The sequence below is a fragment of the Echinops telfairi genome, unplaced genomic scaffold (assembly GCF_000313985.2).
Source record: "Echinops telfairi isolate 266 unplaced genomic scaffold, ASM31398v2 ScPeMD7_7420;HRSCAF=8458, whole genome shotgun sequence".
Lineage (NCBI taxonomy): Eukaryota > Metazoa > Chordata > Mammalia > Afrosoricida > Tenrecidae > Echinops > Echinops telfairi.
Genome location: NW_022111320.1, coordinates 17939708 through 17959378, shown reverse-complemented (window position 1 = coordinate 17959378; position 19671 = coordinate 17939708). Strand labels below are relative to the sequence as shown.

Genomic DNA, 19671 nt, shown 5'->3' with positions numbered 1-19671 from the left:
TCGTCACAGGACTTTTGTAAGACTCTCATTAGAACGCGGCAAAGGATGTTTTCAGATAAAAATACCATGCAGGTTACAATGGTGTAGCCTTTACTAACGGATCCCACATGCTGAGAGTGCTGGGCTCACTGTACTCGTTTGCATTTGCCCCATACTCGGTAACACCTTTTAGATCCGAAAGGTAGTTGGGCTAGGTTTCCCTTTAGACCCCAGCCCGGTCCCTGTGCTACCTCAGCTTACTCCTACCAGCTGTCCCGCCAGGGTACACAGCTTGGTGAGAGCAAATTCACTTCCACTTCTGCAAAAACAACTTTGCCCACATGCCTAGGTGACCCAAAAAGAGGTGGTTTAAACCAAGAACCGAACGACACACCTGCAGCTTCTCATCTGGATTCTTCCAAAGGCGACTTGGGCGTGCAAAACAGTAGGGGTGCTTTCCCACATGTGTGCTTGTTTATTCTTGATGTCATTCCTGAAAGAGGACATGAGGTGGTTTGCAAAAGAATAACACATCATCCAAAAAGAAAGGAGTAGAAGGCAAAATGCCGGATGAGAGAAAAAGCAAGATGATTCCAGGGATCAAGTCAGCTCAGCAAACCCTTAAACAGCATGGAGCCCATGCAAGGAACCAGAAGCAGGCTGCAGGTCTGGCGCCGAGAGCCCTGGTGACTGAGCAAAGAGACAAATACTAATGGTTCGAGATCCACATTCTCTGTGTGACAAGAGTAAACCATTTCCTCGGGTGAGCTCTGTGTTAGTCCGGGTGGACTAGAGAGACAAACTCATAGACACTCATATGTGTATAAGAAAGAGCTTACAAGAGCAATTGAATATTGAGAAAACATCCCAGCCCAGTCCAGATCAACTTCATAAGTCTGATATTATCCCATAAGTCTGATACCAATCGGTAAATTCCTCTTCAGACTCACACATGCAATGATGGCAAATGCAGGAAGATCACAGGCCACTGGGTGGAAAGTCTTGTGGATCTAGTGGCAGTGGAAGCATCTCAGCACTGGCAGGGGTTGCCACATGGCTCCTTTAGCGCCAAGGCTCTAGCATAGTTCCACGAGTCTTCTCAATAGGAATGGCTCACAGGGAGTGAGCATGTGTTCCACTTCCAACGAGCTATTTATCTCCTTAGTGTCACCAAGTGAGGTCATCAATCTGTGACCTGATTGACAGGCTAAACTCCACCCCTTCACTCTTAAGTCTCAAATTGACAACAGATTCTGTAACTACCACAAGCTCTTTAAAGATGACCCAGACCTGTGCACTCATCAAGCAGAAGTTGAGTAGTACTAGGAGTAATGTCTGGGGCAATACCTTTGCCATAAGCACAGTCGTTAGCATTACTCAGTTCTTCTCAGAGCATTGCGGAGCACAAGTGTATGGCCTAGCAGGAAAGCCTGGCTCATCAGAACTGTGTCTACAGCAGCCGGAGCCCCTGGTGCAGATGCACAACTCTGCTTAGTCCATGCAGTCCATGAGGAACAATTAAGGAGCCCAAGGAATGATGAACTCGAGAGCCCTTCAGATGGGAGTCAGTTCTGACAACTGGGCCCTTAATAAGCAGCAGCTATGGAAGCGTGAGGCCATATTTTCTGGCAAGAATCCCAAGAGCAGAAATCCTGCATAGGCAACTGTATAGCGTGTATCATCTTCTCTTTTTTCTGGATTAACTTTTTGCCGTTACAATTAACCAGCTCACGTGCATGAATGTACAACTGCATAGCTCTTGCCAAGAGGTGGCAAAACCCCTGGGAAGGAACAGAACTTTCACACACACACACACACAAAACCAACAATAACCAAAATGCCCATCGATGGATGAATGGATAGACAAAATGTGGCATATCCAGGCATTGGGCTACTACTGAGCTATAGAAAACCTTGGTACGTTCTATATCCTGGATGAGCCTTGAAAACATGCTGAGTGAAATAAACCCACCACAAAGGGACAAATACTATTATGATCCCACCTCTCTGAAAGAGGCAGGCGTGTGGCAAGCACAGCTTCAGAGCGGTGACCAAGGGTGAGGCCCTTGGTGGACCATTGCTTAGGGGACATGGAACCTGTGTTAATGGTGGTGGGATCATTTGGAAATGTAGTGACAATGGTAGTGTCACATGATGAAAATAGGCATTGTTGTTGAATATACATATAAAAGTTGGCAAAGATTTATATATTTATATATATGTGTGTATATATATATATATTTACCACAATTTACAAATTTTCCCAAAACATTTCATGCTTGTTAAACACATCAGCAGAAGACTAAAGAGGGGACGAAGGCCCCAGAAATGCACCCCACAGAGGAAGACAATGGTGACGTTAGCCTGGAGAACATTCAGAGGAGGTATTCTCAATCCTCCACTAGTGAGGGGGAGAGAATTAGGAATCGATCATGGTTCTCTGTCTGCCTACTTTTAAGCAGCAGCCCTGATTGGCCACACCTCCAAGAAGGTCTGGATGGAAATGTGTGCGCAGGTACAGCGGAAGCATCTGCCGGGAGTCTGAGTTCTTGGTTTAAGCCTTTTTTTGACAGGACCCCTATTACCATTAGGGCATGATTTGAGTAAAATTTACAAGACTGTTTATGATCCCCTCCTCCACACCTTCCAGCTGATTGTATGCTTACTCCCTTACTTTATTTCTTGCCATTCTTTAAGATGGCAAATCACTAGCAAGCCAATGCCAGATGTAGAAGCTAATATTGTCCTGGTGGTAGAGTGGGTTACTCCTTGGGCTGCTAACTGCCACGTCAGCGGTTCAAAACCACCAGCCTCTCAGCTGGAGAAAGATGCGGCTTTCTACTCCCCTAAAGATCTAACGTTCTGGAAACCCACAGGGTCAGTTCTACTCTGTGCTGTAGGTTGCTATGAGCTGGAATCGACTCGTGGCGGGGAGTCTGACTTGAGTTGTCAGGGACTACTTTCCGAAGGTGTGATAGGACACAGGAGGATGTCAAAGGCCTAAGCTATACAAGGCTGTCTTCCCTTCTCTTCCCATCCAACTTGCAGTGTTGGACACAACAGATATTGACGGTGCTGGGGGGCAGTGTGAGACACACACTGGAGAATGTGCGCACCGGGGATATACAGTGGAGAATGAAAACTGCAGCGGATCAGAGACCCTGCCCACCAAAAACCTTCAAAGGAGATTTCAGAGTAGCCAAGACAGTCTAGTAACTGTTAACATCCAGTGTCTGTTGCCGTCGGTTTGAAGCTGACTCCGGGTAACCCCGCGCATGCGTGTCAGAGGAGAGGTGGGCTCCAGAGGCCTCGGGCTGCTCTCTAGGTCCTTCTGCGGAGGCGTCTCTGGGTCGGCTTGAACTTTCAGCCTTCCCTTTGGCAGCCCCATGCTTAATTCTGTGTACCACCCAGGGAGTCCTCGGGTACAGTGTGATGTAAGCTGTTCAGTATTGAGAGGAGGGAGACTGTGCCCATTGTCATTTAAGACGATGCTGGGTTGTCTTATTTTGCCCCAAGGTCCTTTCTTGGTTCATTTCCTCCAGCGCTTCTCCCTGCCTACCCAGTGCCAGGCCCCGAGGGAAGGGCAGGTGACCAGTCATGAAGCCCTGGTCCCGCTCTCAGCGGCCGCCTCTAGAGCAAGAACCCTCAGCGCCTGGTCCAGGTGCCTCCCTGAGGCTCAAGCCTGGGACTGCCTTTGACAGATTCCGCCCTGTCCGCTCACGCAGCTGCGCACAGGAGGAAAGAGCAAACATTTTTCCAGGGAAGGCCTTCCCATCGAGGCCCGGCAGCTGGAAATTGGCGGGGTGCGCTCGGAAGGTTGGGGGGGCGATTTATTTTTCCAGCCTCACCGCAGGAGCCGAAGCCCTGACAGATGCCTCCGTGCTCCGGCGGCAGCTGATCGGGTGAGATCATTATTAATTATGAATCACTTTCCAGTGTCTTTCTCTGAAGCTGCAGAGGACTTGCGAAGCCCAGCTCCTCCTGGGCTGCAGTCAGTACTGTACACAGGGAGGCTGAGTGGCATGTAATTATACAACAGTATTGATTCCTGGCTAAGGGATTGGGAATGTACAAATCGTCCACCTAAAAATCAGCTATACCTTCAAAAGACTTGTTTGGGGTTATTTTTTCCCCCTCAAGAAAGAGATGAATGGTTAGAGTTTTAAAAAAAAGAAAGAAAGAAAAGAAAAGTTAGCTAAATTAGGGCTATTTCCTGCCAGGAGCCCGATGTGTACACATAATTATTTTATTCTCTGGCTGGCACTGACTCACTTGGGTTGAGTGTTAGAAATATCTCTGTTTTGAGTCTGTCGTCCAAATTATTCACTCGGTTCCTATGCGGATGTTTTCTGCTCATAATTCCTGTATGATTATTCTGCAAAACAAATGACATGTGTGGAACTTAACGCATCCCAGGAACCCAGCACGCTCCTCTCTCCCATCCCCAAACTTGCTTTTCTTTGTCGTTTGCACCATCTGCCAGCTCCCTTCCCCGGGAAGCCTCAAGCCCCTCCCCCTCTCCCACCACCCATCTGTGGGCCCACGCAGACAGTCCGCAGTCACCGAACTCTGCCTATTTGCCAAGGACTCATTCCTGCTTCCACGTGGATGTCTGCTCCGGCCCTGCTAGCTGGATGAGTGGAGGGAATGGTAATGAGCCTTTCTTCCATTCGGTTGCCTCTCCATCCTCAGCAGAGACTAGGAGCGAGCCCGAACCCGCAGGCTGCCTTTCGAGGCCCGATGTGCCATGTCTGTATCAGTAGAATGCCCTCTCACTGCACTTGAGCTTCTGGTCTTGCCACTTCCCACGACTAGAGAAGACCATTTGAAAATGCAACTCTGGTCGTGATATGGGGCTATAAGAAGTCCTTCCCTGGCTCCCCATTGCCTGCCATCTAGGGGGCACAAATAATTATTGATCTGGAAGTGATAGGCTCTGAATCTCAAAAGATTCCGCTTCTCTTTCAAGCCCCCGAGGCAGTTGGAAGACAGCAGGTGGGGAGGTGACAACAAGAGCTGTGTCAGAGGCCTTGTGATGGGCTTCTCTGGGGTTTGAACATCAGTGGTGATGTCGCCCGGGCTCTTGACAAAGAACTGTTGTCCTGGAGAACCATCTCCTGGGTCGTCCCCAGGAGCTAGCTGGTCAGGGTGATGCAGCCACAGGCCATGATCATCCGGTTCCTACTGTTCCCTCAGCCGCATACTGAAGTGTGGTTGAGAATATTCCAAGGGAAGGGATGACCCCTCTGGGCTGTCCCCTCTGAGCCTCCTATTTGAGGAATATGACCCCCCAAGCTTTAACATAAAGGACACAAAAGGGGTGCTGGTGACATGCTGGATGGGAAAGCGCTTTATAATGCATGACTGTCCTGCCCATTGGCATGAGATCCTTGGTCTCTCATGCCAAACATCTGCCATGCCCCCAGTTTTTCAGATAACTAGAAAAAGCTCTAGCTAGAAAACCAGAAAAATCCTGGGCTCACACCGTCACCAATGTTGCAGGGAAGGGAGTCCCACCCCTAGTTGAGAGCCGTTTACCTGTGTAATTGCTTAGCCTCATTCTGACTCCTATGCCTTAGATACTCTCCTTTCCTGAGCGTATAATGACAGCTGGGAAACTGATGATCTTCCCGTCACTTCGGCTGCCTCTTCATCTTCCATAATGATTGCATTCAGACGACGCAGTCACACTGCCTGGTTTTTAAATCAAGCTCTACCACTTGCTGGGCCTCTGACCTTGAACAATTATGTAATCATGCTGTGCTTCAGCTTTCTTTTTTTTTTTTTTTTTGCTTCAGCTTTCTTGTATGAAGTCAGAATCGCAGTAATATTTATCTGGGAAGATTTTTGTGAAGAGTTAGTACGTTGAAGCAGGGAGGGTGTTGACCACACTATCCAGGGCCAGGTAACTGTTGAGTGATGGTGAAATGGCCATGATGTCAAAGGTAACGGTGGTGATGATGGCTCCTGGATATAAGGGTGTCAATTGAGTGGGAACTAGAAGTCGACACTGCAAAGTGAATTTGCCAGAAAATGCAGAGGGACATCCAGGTGCAAAAGAGTAGTCGGCTGGATGGGAGTCGGTAAACGCTATTGTGGCCTCAGTCACCAATCATCTGTTTTCACTTTCTCTATCTCTGGAGGTTTGCCTTACACGGCTTGTGTAAGTCCAGGTGGACCAGAGAAACAAATCCAGAGACACTCATATATGTGTAAGAGAGAGCTTTATATCAAAGAGCAATTGTATACTGAGAAAACACCCCACCCAGTCCAGATCAGGTCTGTAAGTCTGATATTAGCCCATATGCCTGATACTGGTCCATAAATTCCTCTTCAGACTCACACAGCATATGTAATGATGCCCAATGCAGGAAGATCACAGGAGTCTTCAGAGATACTGGTGGGTGGAAAGTCTTGCGGATTCAATGCTGGTGCAAGCATCTCAGCTGAGGCTCCTCCAGCGAAGCAGAGAGAGAAAGAGAGTAGCCTGCCTCCAGAGAGCCATTTATCTTGGTGGCACTTCCAAATGAGATCCTCAAGCTGTGACCTGATTGACAGGCTAAACTCCACCCCTTCACTCTAATACCCTCAAGCTGACACCAGTCTATGTAACTGCCACAGCGTTCGAGGAAATGAATGTCAGTAACACGATGATGATGCTTTGAAAACCCACATAATGCCATAAACCACCTGATGAAAGTTAATAAGGTACCTAGTCTACATTAGAGCTTGCGACCCAGCTTGAAAACTCCCATCAGCTAATTGGAAACATGACAGACATGCTTAACGGAAACTTGTGGGTCCTTGTATAAACCTGGAACGTCTCTGTCCACAGCCAACCGCGGGGTGTTCTCCGTCACCACCCTCCTGCCAATGGGTGCCCCAGTAGAGGGAAAAGAGGACGAGACGTAGAGCATTCAGAATCTCTCTTCTGGAGTCCATGTCTTTGTTCTGCAATTCTCCGGACTGGTTTCCCCACAACCCCACTCCCAGAGCCTATTCCCCTCAGGCTTGTCCTCTCATTTCCCTCCTGTTGTCCCCTAGCAACAAAGGAGAGAGAAGGAGCTGCGGAAGCAGCAGGAGAGGGAACAACGCCGGCACTTTGAGGAGCAGATACGCCGGGAGGAGGAGCGGAGGCGCGCGGAGCACGAGCAGGTACAGCAGGTACACCAAGACCTCACCCGTGGCTCGGATGGACTCTCTCGCCAGGTGTAGCTGGGTGGAGGGTCACTTTCTCCGAGCACTGCTCGGTTTAAGTGGGTTTGTATTGTTCTGCAAACAACTGTTCTCAACTGTTCAAGCAGTCAAAAGCACAACCTTGGCAAGCAAGACCCATTCACTCCACTCGCTCCCTACCCAGGCCAGAGTTCCTTGACCTTGTGGTTCTCCTACCCCCGAGGGTCTGCTTTGAAGGCAGTCTCGAACACGAAACCTCCCCAAGTCCTACTTTTTCATTGCTTCAGAAGGTCTTTACTCCTCGTGCAATCTCTGGTCTCCATGACTTGAGTCATTGATGTAGACCCCTCTCTTGGCTCCCTGTTAGAATCAGATGCTCAGGGCACAGAGGAAGTCTGCAGGAGGGCTCCGTCACAAAGCCGGCCCGTGATGGCACTCAACAAGTGTCTTATCCCTGCTGGCTGCACAGGAGCCTCTGAAATGTATGGCACTGTTAATGCCAGGCAGCCCATAAAGAGCAGGACCTGGAATGAAAAGCTGTCAAATACAGTCCGGCTTATGAAAATCTAGTGGAAGCAGTGGTGCTCTGAGCAGCTGTCCAGGAAGAAGGCTTGTGCTTTTGACTACATTGAAATGCTTTTGCTTCGGTGAGGAGGTGGCTGGGTATTTATTTCCCTTCTTCCTTCTACACCTTACTTGGCAGCTCTTGTCCCCTTGGAATTACCGGTTCTTTTTCTCTCCTCTTTCTCTTTCTCTCTGCGTCCCTCTCAACTCGCTGCTGCCACCGCTCCAGGAGTACATCAGGCGACAGTTAGAGGAGGAGCAGAGGCAGTTAGAAATCTTGCAGCAGCAGCTACTGCATGAACAAGCTCTACTTCTGGTAATGGGAAAGCCAAGCGCCAGCTCACCTGCTCTGTATTCATGCTGTTCCTATCGGTCTGTCTGTCTGTCAGTGGCCCCCTTTCCAAAGAGGGCGTCCTCCAAGTCCCCTCTACCTCCCGAATCCCACAGAAACAGAATACATTCCCTGACCTAATTTACCAATGCGCAGTGCATTTCCTAGACTCATTATGCATTCTTTATTAACTCCATCCATCTCGGAAGCATTAACAGGAATCCAGCCCTATTATAAGTTCAGGCTGTTCGCAAGGCCCACTGTGTTTATGGCAGAGGGATTTGTAAGGCCATTTACAACATGCTGGAACACAATCACAACAAAAGGCCCCTCTTCCATAAAAACCCGCTCTGCTTGACAGTCATATTTCATTTGCAGACTATTCGTTTTCCCCTTGCGATGGGAACATTTTGTGTCTCTTGCTCATGCAGCTTCCCCTGGAAGCACTTTCTTATTATGATTGCCCTGCTCTACAAATGGACTCCTTTGTGTATGTGTAGATGTATTTTAAATTGGACTTTTCTGCAGTGGCCTTCTGATGATTTTTTTTAAGCCTGTGCATAGGCTGTGAATGGCTTTTGTGGGGCCCAAGTCTTATAAAACAAAAGGTGACTTAGCCAATACCTTTCAACCTTTATTTGGGTTTATAACTCATTATACATGTGTTGGTGGTTTGATGACTAAACCAGGTAACAGAGGGCTCCTTATTGGGCTCAAGTACCGACCCACCAAATACCCTTAGGATTGCCTTTTTTGGGGGGACTAGGCCCTGAAAGTGGCGGCCCTCAGCGGGGATTTAAATGAAAGCAATCGTGTCCTCACTAAATGCCCACACCTTTGTGCTGATACCCCACCGGAAGGTTTAGCTTACATCCACGGCTCACCCCTGGCCCCATCCTGTAGTTCTATTAAAGACCAGGGGTTGGCGAGTCTGTGGGAAATTCCCATGACCTTTTCATTCCATGTTTTCCCCGCCCCCTTTTGGATGGCCCCTCCTATTTAGGACTTTCGTTATATATCATCCCTTTGGCCTCCATGACACACTTACCTGCTTCTGGTCAGTGGTTCCTATGTGGTGATTTGGCCTCTCCTTTCCACCTCTTTCCTGATCTGCTCAGGAATATAAGCGCAAACAATTGGAAGAACAGAGGCAAGCCGAAAGACTGCAACGGCAGCTCAAGCAAGAAAGGGACTACTTGGTGTCCCTTCAGCATCAGCGGCAGGAACAGAGGCCAGTGGAGAAGAAGCCGCTGTATCACTACAAAGAAGGCATGAGTCCTAGTGAGAAGCCAGCTTGGGCCAAGGAGGTAAGGAAGAAAGGACTGCCAAGCCGTGCCGGGCAGGCCTCTGGCCTTGAGTTCCTCCCACAGACACAGTCAGATACACTAGTGCTGCTACATCGGAAGACAATGGATTATAAGACACAGGCTTTACTTTCAAAGAAACCGAACTACTGTCTATAGAAATAATGATGGCTGTAGAGAAAAATCATATACCTTGTGCCCTCTGTGGTTCTTGGGAATACAGTAGATTTTTTAAGGCAGCCACCAGAAATAGCATCATCATTTACTTTGTGGGAGACCCACTACATTTGTGGCATCATGATTTTGGTGGGGGTCATTCTATGGAAAAATAGGATTGAGAACTCTGGAATTCTAGGTAGCGTGAGGACCAGCCCATACTGGGGGGCCTGTTGCTTCTTGTTGGTGTCATTGCAAAAGACTGGCACACGGTTGACCTCAGGCTTGGTGGTTTTAGGGATCACTTCTGATCAGAGGTCCTTAATATTTCCTTTGCAAATTCTTCTCAAGTAACGGCCCTTCATTTGCTCAGCTTCCCAAACAAAGAAGGATTTGGGGGGAACCTGGCTCTGTATTTAGCTCTTTAAACATCTCATTTAAAATTGTTTGGATAGGAGGGCCGTGGGTAGGGAGGTGTGATAGGCAAACAGGTAAAGCAAAGTAGCAAAGTAATAATTCTAACCGAGAGCAGCAACCACACCCCAACCCCCGACCCCGGCCATCCTAGTTAGCCATGGCAGTTAGCATTCTGTTTTCCACGTCTGTCAGCACTCCTGGGGGCCTTCATTTATGGTGATTTGCTTTCGTTTCATGAGCTCAGCCAGTCACTTTGGGTTTGGGGTTTTACATTCTTAGGTATTCATCAAAACTTATCTAGGCTACAGCATTACCGGAACCAAATTGGTATCACCGGGTCCAATTAAAGCAAAAACATTTTCATCTCTTTCACTTTTCTGTTCGTTCTCACGTATATAGGAAATGCTTGAAATGATGTCCTAAAGAGATAGAATTTGTAAACTTTTTGTACCTTGTGTAAGTCATTTATAATGGCGATGTCGTGTTTTTACCAAAAGTGATTTTTAAAACTTTTCTTGAAAACTTAAAAGAGCAAAGTTGATCTGTAGAGAAACACTTTTGTATCAAAGGGGAGAGTTGTTTTAATCACTTTTTTCCCTAGCGTGTAAATGATCCATAGTTGCCTTGTCTAACTGCTGCCTCTTTCTCTCAGATCAATAATTCGATTCTGTGATCCTACTCCCAGGTACTGCACCGACCCCTTAATAATCCACCTGTTCTTCCAGCTAAGCAGAATCACTGTGCTGCTAAACAGCAGCTCCCATGCTTCCTGGCTGGCAGAGAGGCGCCACCACCATCCACCACTAACCTCCTTTCTAAGCCAGACCCAAAGCACGTGACCTTGGCAGGTGCCCAGAAAGCTGGAAAACGCGTCTTTGCTAAGCCAAGCCCAGTAGTACCTGCAGGGATTAGTGATTCCCGATCAAGACTCCTGTTTGCGCATCACCCACAGAACAGCAGTGGACCAACCTATCCTGTCAGGCTTGATTCTGAAGAACAACTGAAGCCCCAAGAAGCCTCAAGGACCTTCGTGAGATCTTCAAAGAGACCGTGCTCCCAAGGATGTAGCTCAGTGCCAGGGTTGGGGTCTAAGGTCATGTGTGTGTCCTCTCCAAACATCTCCAAGGTGACCAGCCCCCAGTTGACCATAACTGGAATTAGGAAGGACCTTAGAGACTCACGTGGATGCTGGGGCCGGAGGGGCATGAATTCACACATCTTCGCAAGCAGCTCACCCCCTCTACGAAGCACTGCATCCCTGAGTGACCTCTCCTTGATGCCTGACCACCTGGCCTTCGGGGTTCCCAGTCCCAAGCATGAGCTTAGGAAAGAGAGACCACCAGACCCCACTGGAGATGACCATCCTTCCCTGCAAAGCATCCAAGAATTCCTTCTTTCGCCGCCGCCGCCGCCATTCCCCCGTGCAAGAATGTACCAGAAGAGGGAGAAAAGCTTGGGGCAGTTTCCAATTCCTTCCTTCAGCCTCCACCCAGCACACTCTGACTTGAATTTGTCCTCTTTGACGTCTTTGTTTTCTAGTTGCTATTTGTCCTCATCACTCAACTTCCTAGCCTATCCTCTTGGTCCAGAACTAGTTCGCAGTCCCCCCCCTTTCCGAAGCAGCAGCGTTCCTGGAGGCAAGTCCTTTCAGATGGCATCAAGGCAGCTCTCTAGACCTGCTCTTCCCCGTAGGCTTCCTGGCCAAGCTCCTAGCTGTAAGAGACACAGAGCGCTTGGGCGTGCGGACAACGTCGAGGTGTCTTCAAGCACTCCTGATGTGAGGTTCCCCGGCCACCATCAGTCGGGGCCACCTCTGGTGGGTGACATCTTCCCAGACATCCTAGCAGCTGCCGCTCTTCCTTTGGGCTTCCTGCACGTCCAGGCATGCATGGGAACATTCTATGGGGATTTCCTATTTAGTCCTCTCCTCCTGGGTGTGGTTAACATCATCTCTCTTCCGACTAACCACCAGTCTATTCCTGAAACAGTTCCCAAGCCTTAGAGTGGGTGTCCATATTTCAGAAGAAAGGTGAGATGTTAAGATGATAAAATGAGGGACCGTGCTAAATTGGGGATTGGGACAGCTGCTGTACAAACGAGAGCAAATGAGTGTCGCCTTGGTTTGAGCCATCATTTTCTAAACTCTGCTGCTTATTGAAGCTGGTAAGGCAGGGACTGAAAATGAGTGTGAAGATCTTTATCTGCTTGATATGGTCATGCTTCTCATGGGCAATCTGTAAACTTTCTTCTGAAGCCTTACTTACAGACCTCTTTTCTTATACTGGGAAGGTCAATGAGGCTCAAAGTAGCCAAACAGTAACACGTGTTCTAAGACTTTGGATGTGACCAGAATTTAAGACTTTTATCAGCATCTTTATTATCAACTGGTGAAACAGTTAAGCTCTCTTTTTGGAGATAGAATGGGGAGAAAAAAATGGATGATTTTGTTTTTTCAAATGTATCATTTGCTGGGATATACATTTGAAACTGGCCTCACCAGGGCTGCGTGGGTAGCTATGGCCACACCACTCCTGCGATATAGGGCTTGGACTTTTTTTTTTTTTTTGCCATTGACAACACCGCCCAGCCACCAGTCACCCAACTCAGCCTCTTCTGAAATCTCCTCTAGCATTGGTCTTCTCACCCAACTCTGGACCTATTTTTCACCCACGTGGCGTTCTCCTTATCTGAGTATTTTTGCATCCTCTTACCTCTCCCTCTTCGTTCAGATCAACAATGATTCATCAGCAGTGCCATGTTGTTCTAATGCTTCATGCTCTGTGCTTTTGTTTCTTCACTTTGGAAATAGAAGCGATCATTGCATTTCTCATTACCTTTCCGATTAATTTGTCGGATGCGGTAAAAACAAATGAAAACACTCAGTCATTTTCAAATCTTAATGAGTTCTTTTCTCCCTCCTTTGACTGAGAATTCTATCTGTCTTGAATGTCACATTGGCTTGGCTTTTCAGATTTCAGCCAGAAAAGAACATTAGTATCTCCGTGTTAAAGGAGGAGAGGGATCCTCTCCCCTTACGCATTCTGTCTGAACTCAGTTGCTGGGCTGCTAACACCTGGTCTAAACCGACCTGCCCCTTCTGGATCAGGGTGGGCATCAGATTTGTTTGGTGAAAGCACCCAAAGGGGTCCTAGATCACGTTCTAGGTTGAGATGCCTTTGTTTTCCTTCTCATCCTTAAAATTCCACGTGATTGTCTCGATCTAGTAGCAAGAATGGGCCCCTTCCATACTGGACACACACACGCAGAATCACTTGTCTTGCATCAGCTGCGGCAGTGAAAGCTGCATGAGTGGTGCCCGAGATTGCACTCGGCTCATTGGGCCTCAGCTGTGTTTGACAAGTGATGACCAAGATGTCTCCATTTTCCACCAGCCCATTGGGCCTTGAAGTTCCAATTAAAAAAACAAAAACAAAAAAAGCCAACCACTTTTCTGTCCTAATATATTTTCCTCTTTATAGGATTTACTTTATGTGTGAAGTTCCCAGATTATCATCGCAGAGGGTTTACACCTCTATTCCCCTCTTTCCGTCAAACTCACTCACGGCCATGGAGTCTAGTTCAACTCATAGTGGCCCTAGAGGACCAGAGAGCAGAACTATGCCTGTGGGTTTTCAAGATTGTCGATCTTTATGACGCTAGAAAGCCCCATCTTTCTCGTGAGGAGTAGCTGGCAGCCCACTTCCTTAGCTTCTGCCTATTTCTCTTAAGATATCAGGTAAGAGGGAACCAGGACAGAGGAGTCCAAATAATGGTTGAGTTCAAGTTCTTATGCTATCTCGCTGTCTAACAGGGCAAGTCTATGTTTGATTTCAAGTTCGTATGCTGTCTCGCTGTCTAACAGGGGCGAGTCTGTGTTTGAGTTCAAGTTCGTATGCTGTCTAGCTGTCTAACAGGGCAAGTCTCCTTAGCTGCTGCTTCTGCACTCATTCCTGTCTCACGGGTGGGAGAATCATGGGCAGTAATGTGTGTGAGTGTGCTGTTATCACTGCAGGCATTGTACAAATGCAGATGGAATATGGGTCATCACCAATTTACAGTGGATTCCAGTTAGGCCCAGCTGCACTTAGGACAAGTGTGGTTTTATTATACATATTATCATTGGTACTATGTACTGCACGCAGTGTTGCAGCATGTAATTTGCAGATGTTGTCACTCTCAGATGTTCACCTGCAGACATTCAAAAACAATAATTTTTAAAGATGCCGATCACGAAAGTTGATAATCGAAAACCAAACAAAGAGATTCTGCTTTAGTCAGAGCCAACTGAAGATGGAGTTATTGGAATGGAAGCCTTTCGTAATTCAGGGACGCCGTGTCTACTTTTCAGCACATGTGGCCTTGGATCTCCAGGCCGTCAGGGTCCACATGGAGTGAGAGGTGTGTGTCTATTGTCTGTGGTTTAGATTTCACATGGCCAGATCACAGCCACCTCCTATCATCTGCGGCCACCTCTTCCCAGTGGCAGATCTGCCTCGTTCACTCCCCATCTTACGAAGGGTTTACTTCATTGTTTTTAAGTGATAGACACCATTCATGGAGGGATCTGTACTTTCCCCTGGCATCTTTGCCCAGACATGGAGCTTGGAAGCTTAGTCCAGGCCCTGCATCTTGAGGCAAGCTTGACTTTTAAACATGCCAGATGAATGACAGCATCCCTTACCCTTAGGATGCCCCAAAGCAGGGGCATGCCCGAGTAGTGTTGCCAAAGGGCTTTATGACTAAGTTATTCATGTGACCAGCGAGCACAGGGTCACAGCATCCAATGAGCACGTAAGCTATTTGTTGACTTCCCCCTGTATAATTTACAGTTCACACTAATAACTGTAAACATTCCTCACTGCCTGAATCTGTCTGGTTCTTGATTTTCGAATAACAAGTCAAGCACGTATCTGAGAAAGTCTCTGGGTCTCATGTTCCTAAGCTCAGACAGTGGTGGTTTGGGTAACAGATGTTCAGTTCGTGAGTGGGGAGGAAGGGGCGTTTGTGTAGGTTATTTCTCTGTGAGCAGTCTTCCCAGGACATAGGGAAATGGCTAATATTTGACCCATTCTGGTGGCCGAGAAAAACTTCCCTTCTTCCCAAAGAGTCTGGCATTTGGAAAAGTGATACCGTGCATGCCTTGGCCTCAGTTTATCTTTTGCTGACTTTGGGGGATTCCTCGTACTCTGTGGTCTTCTCTCTCGGCTACCTTTCTTCTTTTGCTCAATGCAATAGTTAAATAATTATTGCTGGTGCAATACTTTGCGTGCATACACACTCAAGTATACATGTTCTGGTTTATATTCCTGGCTTTTTGCAGCTCATCTTATTTGGTCTGGAATAAGCTTCCGGGGTGCAGAATTTTAGAACCAAAGTCACCTGTATAAACAACGAGATGTATGTCCCCTGCACAGCCACGGGGGGTGGGTGGGGGTGGGGTGGGGGGGCTGCTCAAATTGTCCTCTGTTGTGAGGCAGAATGTTAAGGATAATATGACAATTTAAGAGACAGACTTATGCTGTCCCTGAGTCTGAGAAAGATTCAAAATGGGGCAAAAGAGCAGAACACAATGTTCTTTGGAACTTTTATTTCAAATGAACTAGGTAGTGAAAAGTAAATAAGTAACGACCAGAGAGCCGTGAATACGGAACATGGACTTGTGGGCTCCCTGCTGGCCCCTGCAAAGCTCAGAAGCTGTGTCAGCAGCAGAGAACCCAGTGGCAGGGTCAGCTAGGTGCAGGCAGCCTGCACTGTCCTGGGAGAGTTGGAAAGTAAACAGTCCAGGTGGCCCTGACAGGAACAGAGGACAGGACAAGATGGGCCAGGAAGAATCGTCCTCTGGCCTCTGGCCGTTGTGGGGGACCTCCCATCACGCTGCCCGGTGGTCACCCTGTTGATGTTCATCTCCCTTTCTGTGACTGTGTGCCACTGTCAGCCTGGTCCCGGGCTAAGTCGGACCTGTCCCAGGGTCAGCACTGCCTATCAGTGTGGGGCTCAGAGGGCCTGTGGAATAGAAGGGAACTGACAGGAGATGAAAGGGCGGAGGGGAGGGGAGAAGGGAAGGAGCTGCGCTCCATGTAGGAAAGCAGAAAGGGGAGAGCGAGACAGCAGAGTCTGCATTGGAGATGGCAAGAGTGAGGAGGTGCAGTGTGTTTCCGGAGGAGGGAGAGACAAGTGGAGGGAAAGAGGCCTAGAGAGACAACGAGAAAATGATACAGGAAGCGCGGTCTAAGACGGGCCACACTCATTAAGAGGCTGCCAGCAATGCCCACCTGCCTGTCAGGGGGCAGGGGGAGAAAGGGAGGGTTAGTGCATCAAGCAAGCCGCCTCCTCAGTTGCTCTTCCCCTCCCTATCCCGTGAGTCAGGGAGCACACCAACCCCAAACCATCTTGGACGTGTGTTCCCTAAGCAAGTTCAATGCCTACCACAGCCTCCTGCTTCTGTCCAGTGCAGTCTGTCTCCCTCACTGACCCCATTGGCTTTGGAACCAATCCGCAAGACAATATCCCAGTCCATGAAAGTTAAAACCCTCATGCTGACCCTAAATTCTCAGCTGTCTGAAATGACTAACATCTGAGAGACAGGTGATAGTGGGACCATTGTCCTATCGGGTTGTTAGTGTTAGGGTTGGCTCTGGCAGGAACTTTTTTTTTTTCAAATTATAGGTGTGAAACAGAAAGAAGACTTGGGGGGGGGAGGCTTCTTAAAAGGAATTGCTCATACGGGGACGAAAATGGCTGTGCAGGGGACGATAGGCAGTCTGTGCTGGACACGAATCAACTTCTCTTCACTGGGGTACACTCTTCGTTGCTCCTAGGTCGAAGAACGTTCGAGGCTCAACCGGCAGAGTTCACCTGCCATGCCTCACAAGGTTGCCAACCGGATATCTGACCCCAACCTGCCTCCTAGATCAGAGTCCTTCAGCATTAGTGGGGTTCAGCCTGCACGGACACCTCCTATGCTCAGACCCGTGGATCCCCAGGTACGTTCTCCCCTTCATCCTGTCGGGCATTGCCATTGGATGGAGAGTAAAAGCTATTAAAAAGCCAGGAAATCGCAACATGTATTTAGAATGAGGCCAATCCCACGCCAGTCGTAAATTAGCATGCCCAGTTGACCCTTGGACAGCACAGGGCTGGAGCGCGTGAGCCCACCGCTACACGGAGTTTTCTCTTCCCGTTGCAATTGCAAGGAGTGCAAGCGTTGGGGGCATCGTTCACGACGCTGTGTGGTGCCAATCATCTCCCCACGAGCAGTGCATCTCCCCTCACCCTTCCATCCCTCCAAGTGGGGAGACGCTCGGGCAGAGATGAATACCACCACGCTGCGTGGTAAGTGGGTGCTCACTCCACGTGAGCTGCCTGCCACAGCACCGGGAGAAGCAAACCCACCTCTAGTGGACCCAGGCAGTTCAAACCCAAGTTAGTCTAGGGTCAACTACAAATATGCAGATGTGTGACTGGGGAGGAGGTCCCTACCCGCCGCCTGCTTTTGGAAAGACCCCACTGTGTTCACAAGGAGGCCTGGTCGTGCGGCGGCTAAGCACTCCCTTGCTAGCTGGAGGGGTGCTGTGTGAACCAAGGGGTGGGGAGGGCTGAGGACTATGACACCATCTTTGCCAAGGGCCAGTGACCTGTTGGCCTCTCTGGAGCCCAAAGGAGTTTTTACAAAGTGGAAACAAACAACTTTTTTTAACGACTAAAACTAAAATTCACATGTACCCAGTTATGGTGGGAGGAGCCCTAGTGGTGTAGTGGGGTAAGCATTGGGCTACTAGCTACAGGGTCAGCAGTTTGAAACCATCAGCCTCTCTCAGAAGAAAAAATGAGGCTTTCTACTCCCATAATGCGTTACGGTGTGGGGAACTCACAGGGGCAATTCCACCCTGTCCTTTAGGATCGCTGTGAGTCAGGATCAACTCGACTGGCGATGGGTGAATCCATTAGGTGTTAACTCTTAGATTTTATAGTCGTGCTTTGCAGAAACATTGAACTCAATCTGTTTCCTAAGCCAGTGGTCCTACAGTGTGATTGTTGGGCCAGCAGTGTCAGCATCACCCAGGGACTTGATAGACATGCAGATGACCAGGCCCCCCCAGCCCTATCGATGAGACCCTCTGAGATGGGACTCAGCCGTCTGTGGCCTAACCAATCCCCAAGTGCTTCTGGTGCATGTTAGAACGTGAGAGCCACTGTGCTGTTTGTTTGTTTGTTTTGTTTTCATTTGGAATGGAAAATATTACTAAGAAGCTTCTGGAAGTGCTACAGGGCTTCTAAAATGAAATACAAAGCCAAATCAAGGGTGGAATTCCATGTGAAATGAGGGTGGTGTGACTGCCTTTAAATGTCTTCCAGAGTTCCACCGTGTTTTCAGACCTCCACAAAACATGTTGAGGTCACCTCCGAAAATGCAATGCTGGTTCAGCTGGAGTTAAAAAGAGGGATGACAATAGCAAGTGTTCCCATTCACATTAATCACTGAGATCCAAGCTTTGAGTTCCAAGCCTTTGCAGCATCAGTCGACTTAGCATCTCTTCCCCTTGGTTGTTTTGATTTGTTTGTAAATCTTTCATGCCTGACCTTCAATGGGACACATTTTTGGGAGGACATCGCTCTCTTTTTTTCCCTCCAAGTGTTGGAGGAGACCATCATTCTAACTTTTTAAATGTATAGTTGCATAACTGAATATGAGACAGAATTATAGGTGATCTTATTTCTAGATGTTTCTGTACATGTCTTTCCAAGACTCAAATTCTGCACACATTTCGTTGAAATAATCTTGCTAGATTTTAATAACTTGTATTATGAACAATTTGTGTTCACCATAAAAGATACAGAAGATACACAATCATAAGGCAGAAATGATCCTGACTTCAAATAGATTATTGAAAACTGCTTTTAATCATTTGATATACATTCTTCCAGCCATTTATTGGTAACTTTTATGGTTTAAGTGCCACTGCACAAACATGAGGAGCCCTAATGGCATTGGGGTTACCTGTTGGGCTGCTCAGCCCAAGGTCAGGAGTTCAAGCTCACCAGCCGGAGGGACATTCTTTAAGCATCCAGGCTATGTCTTTAAATTGCCTCACTTTGACTTTAGAGAGTAATTGAAAGAATAAAAAACTCATTGACCTGGGGTCTATTCCGACCATAGCAACCTTAGAGGGCAGGGTAGCAGTGCCCCTGTGGGTTCCTGAGATGGCAAATCTTTATGGGAGTAGAAAGCCTCATCTTTCTCCTGAGGGGTAGCTGGTAGTTTTGTACTGCTGACCCTGCGGTTAGTGGCCCAACATGGAGCCCATGATGCCACCAGTGCTCCTAGAGAGTAGTCAAGCACTGCAAAAAGAGAACGTAGGGAAGGATGTGAGACCCTAGGAAAAAGAAAAGGTAGATGCCCCATTGTAACTTAATTAGGATCCTCATCTTAACCACCGTTTCCCTTTTAAAGAGAGTTTGTGTTCCAGGTCTTTTTAATGTGCATTGACTCAATACTAACATTTAACATAGTTAATGATATGTATGGGTTACCATTCCGTTCAAGCTAACATTCCACGGGGCTGTAGATGCGGTAGGATTTTCTCAGAACTATAATTAATAACATCCTAACCCTGATATTTCTGACCAGAGGAGGATCTTCCAGGTCCCTTCTATTTGGCAGATACTAAATGAACCTTTGTTAAATTAGCAATTCAATTTAGAAACCGTGCTAGCTGGTTGTCTAGTTAGGATTTATGGAACACC

General features: G+C 47.9%; 1 protein-coding gene across 1 annotated transcript in view; it reads left to right on the top strand.

Moving 5' to 3' along the window:
* The window catches only part of TNIK (TRAF2 and NCK interacting kinase), a 445063-nt gene that overhangs the window by 354207 nt on the left and 71185 nt on the right, over nt 1–19671 (top strand). The window contains exons 13-16 of the mRNA XM_045297671.1: nt 7024–7134; nt 7949–8035; nt 9169–9357; nt 16746–16910. Of these exons, the coding sequence (XP_045153606.1) occupies nt 7024–7134; nt 7949–8035; nt 9169–9357; nt 16746–16910 (552 nt within the window). The remainder of the gene's footprint in view (nt 1–7023; nt 7135–7948; nt 8036–9168; nt 9358–16745; nt 16911–19671) is intronic.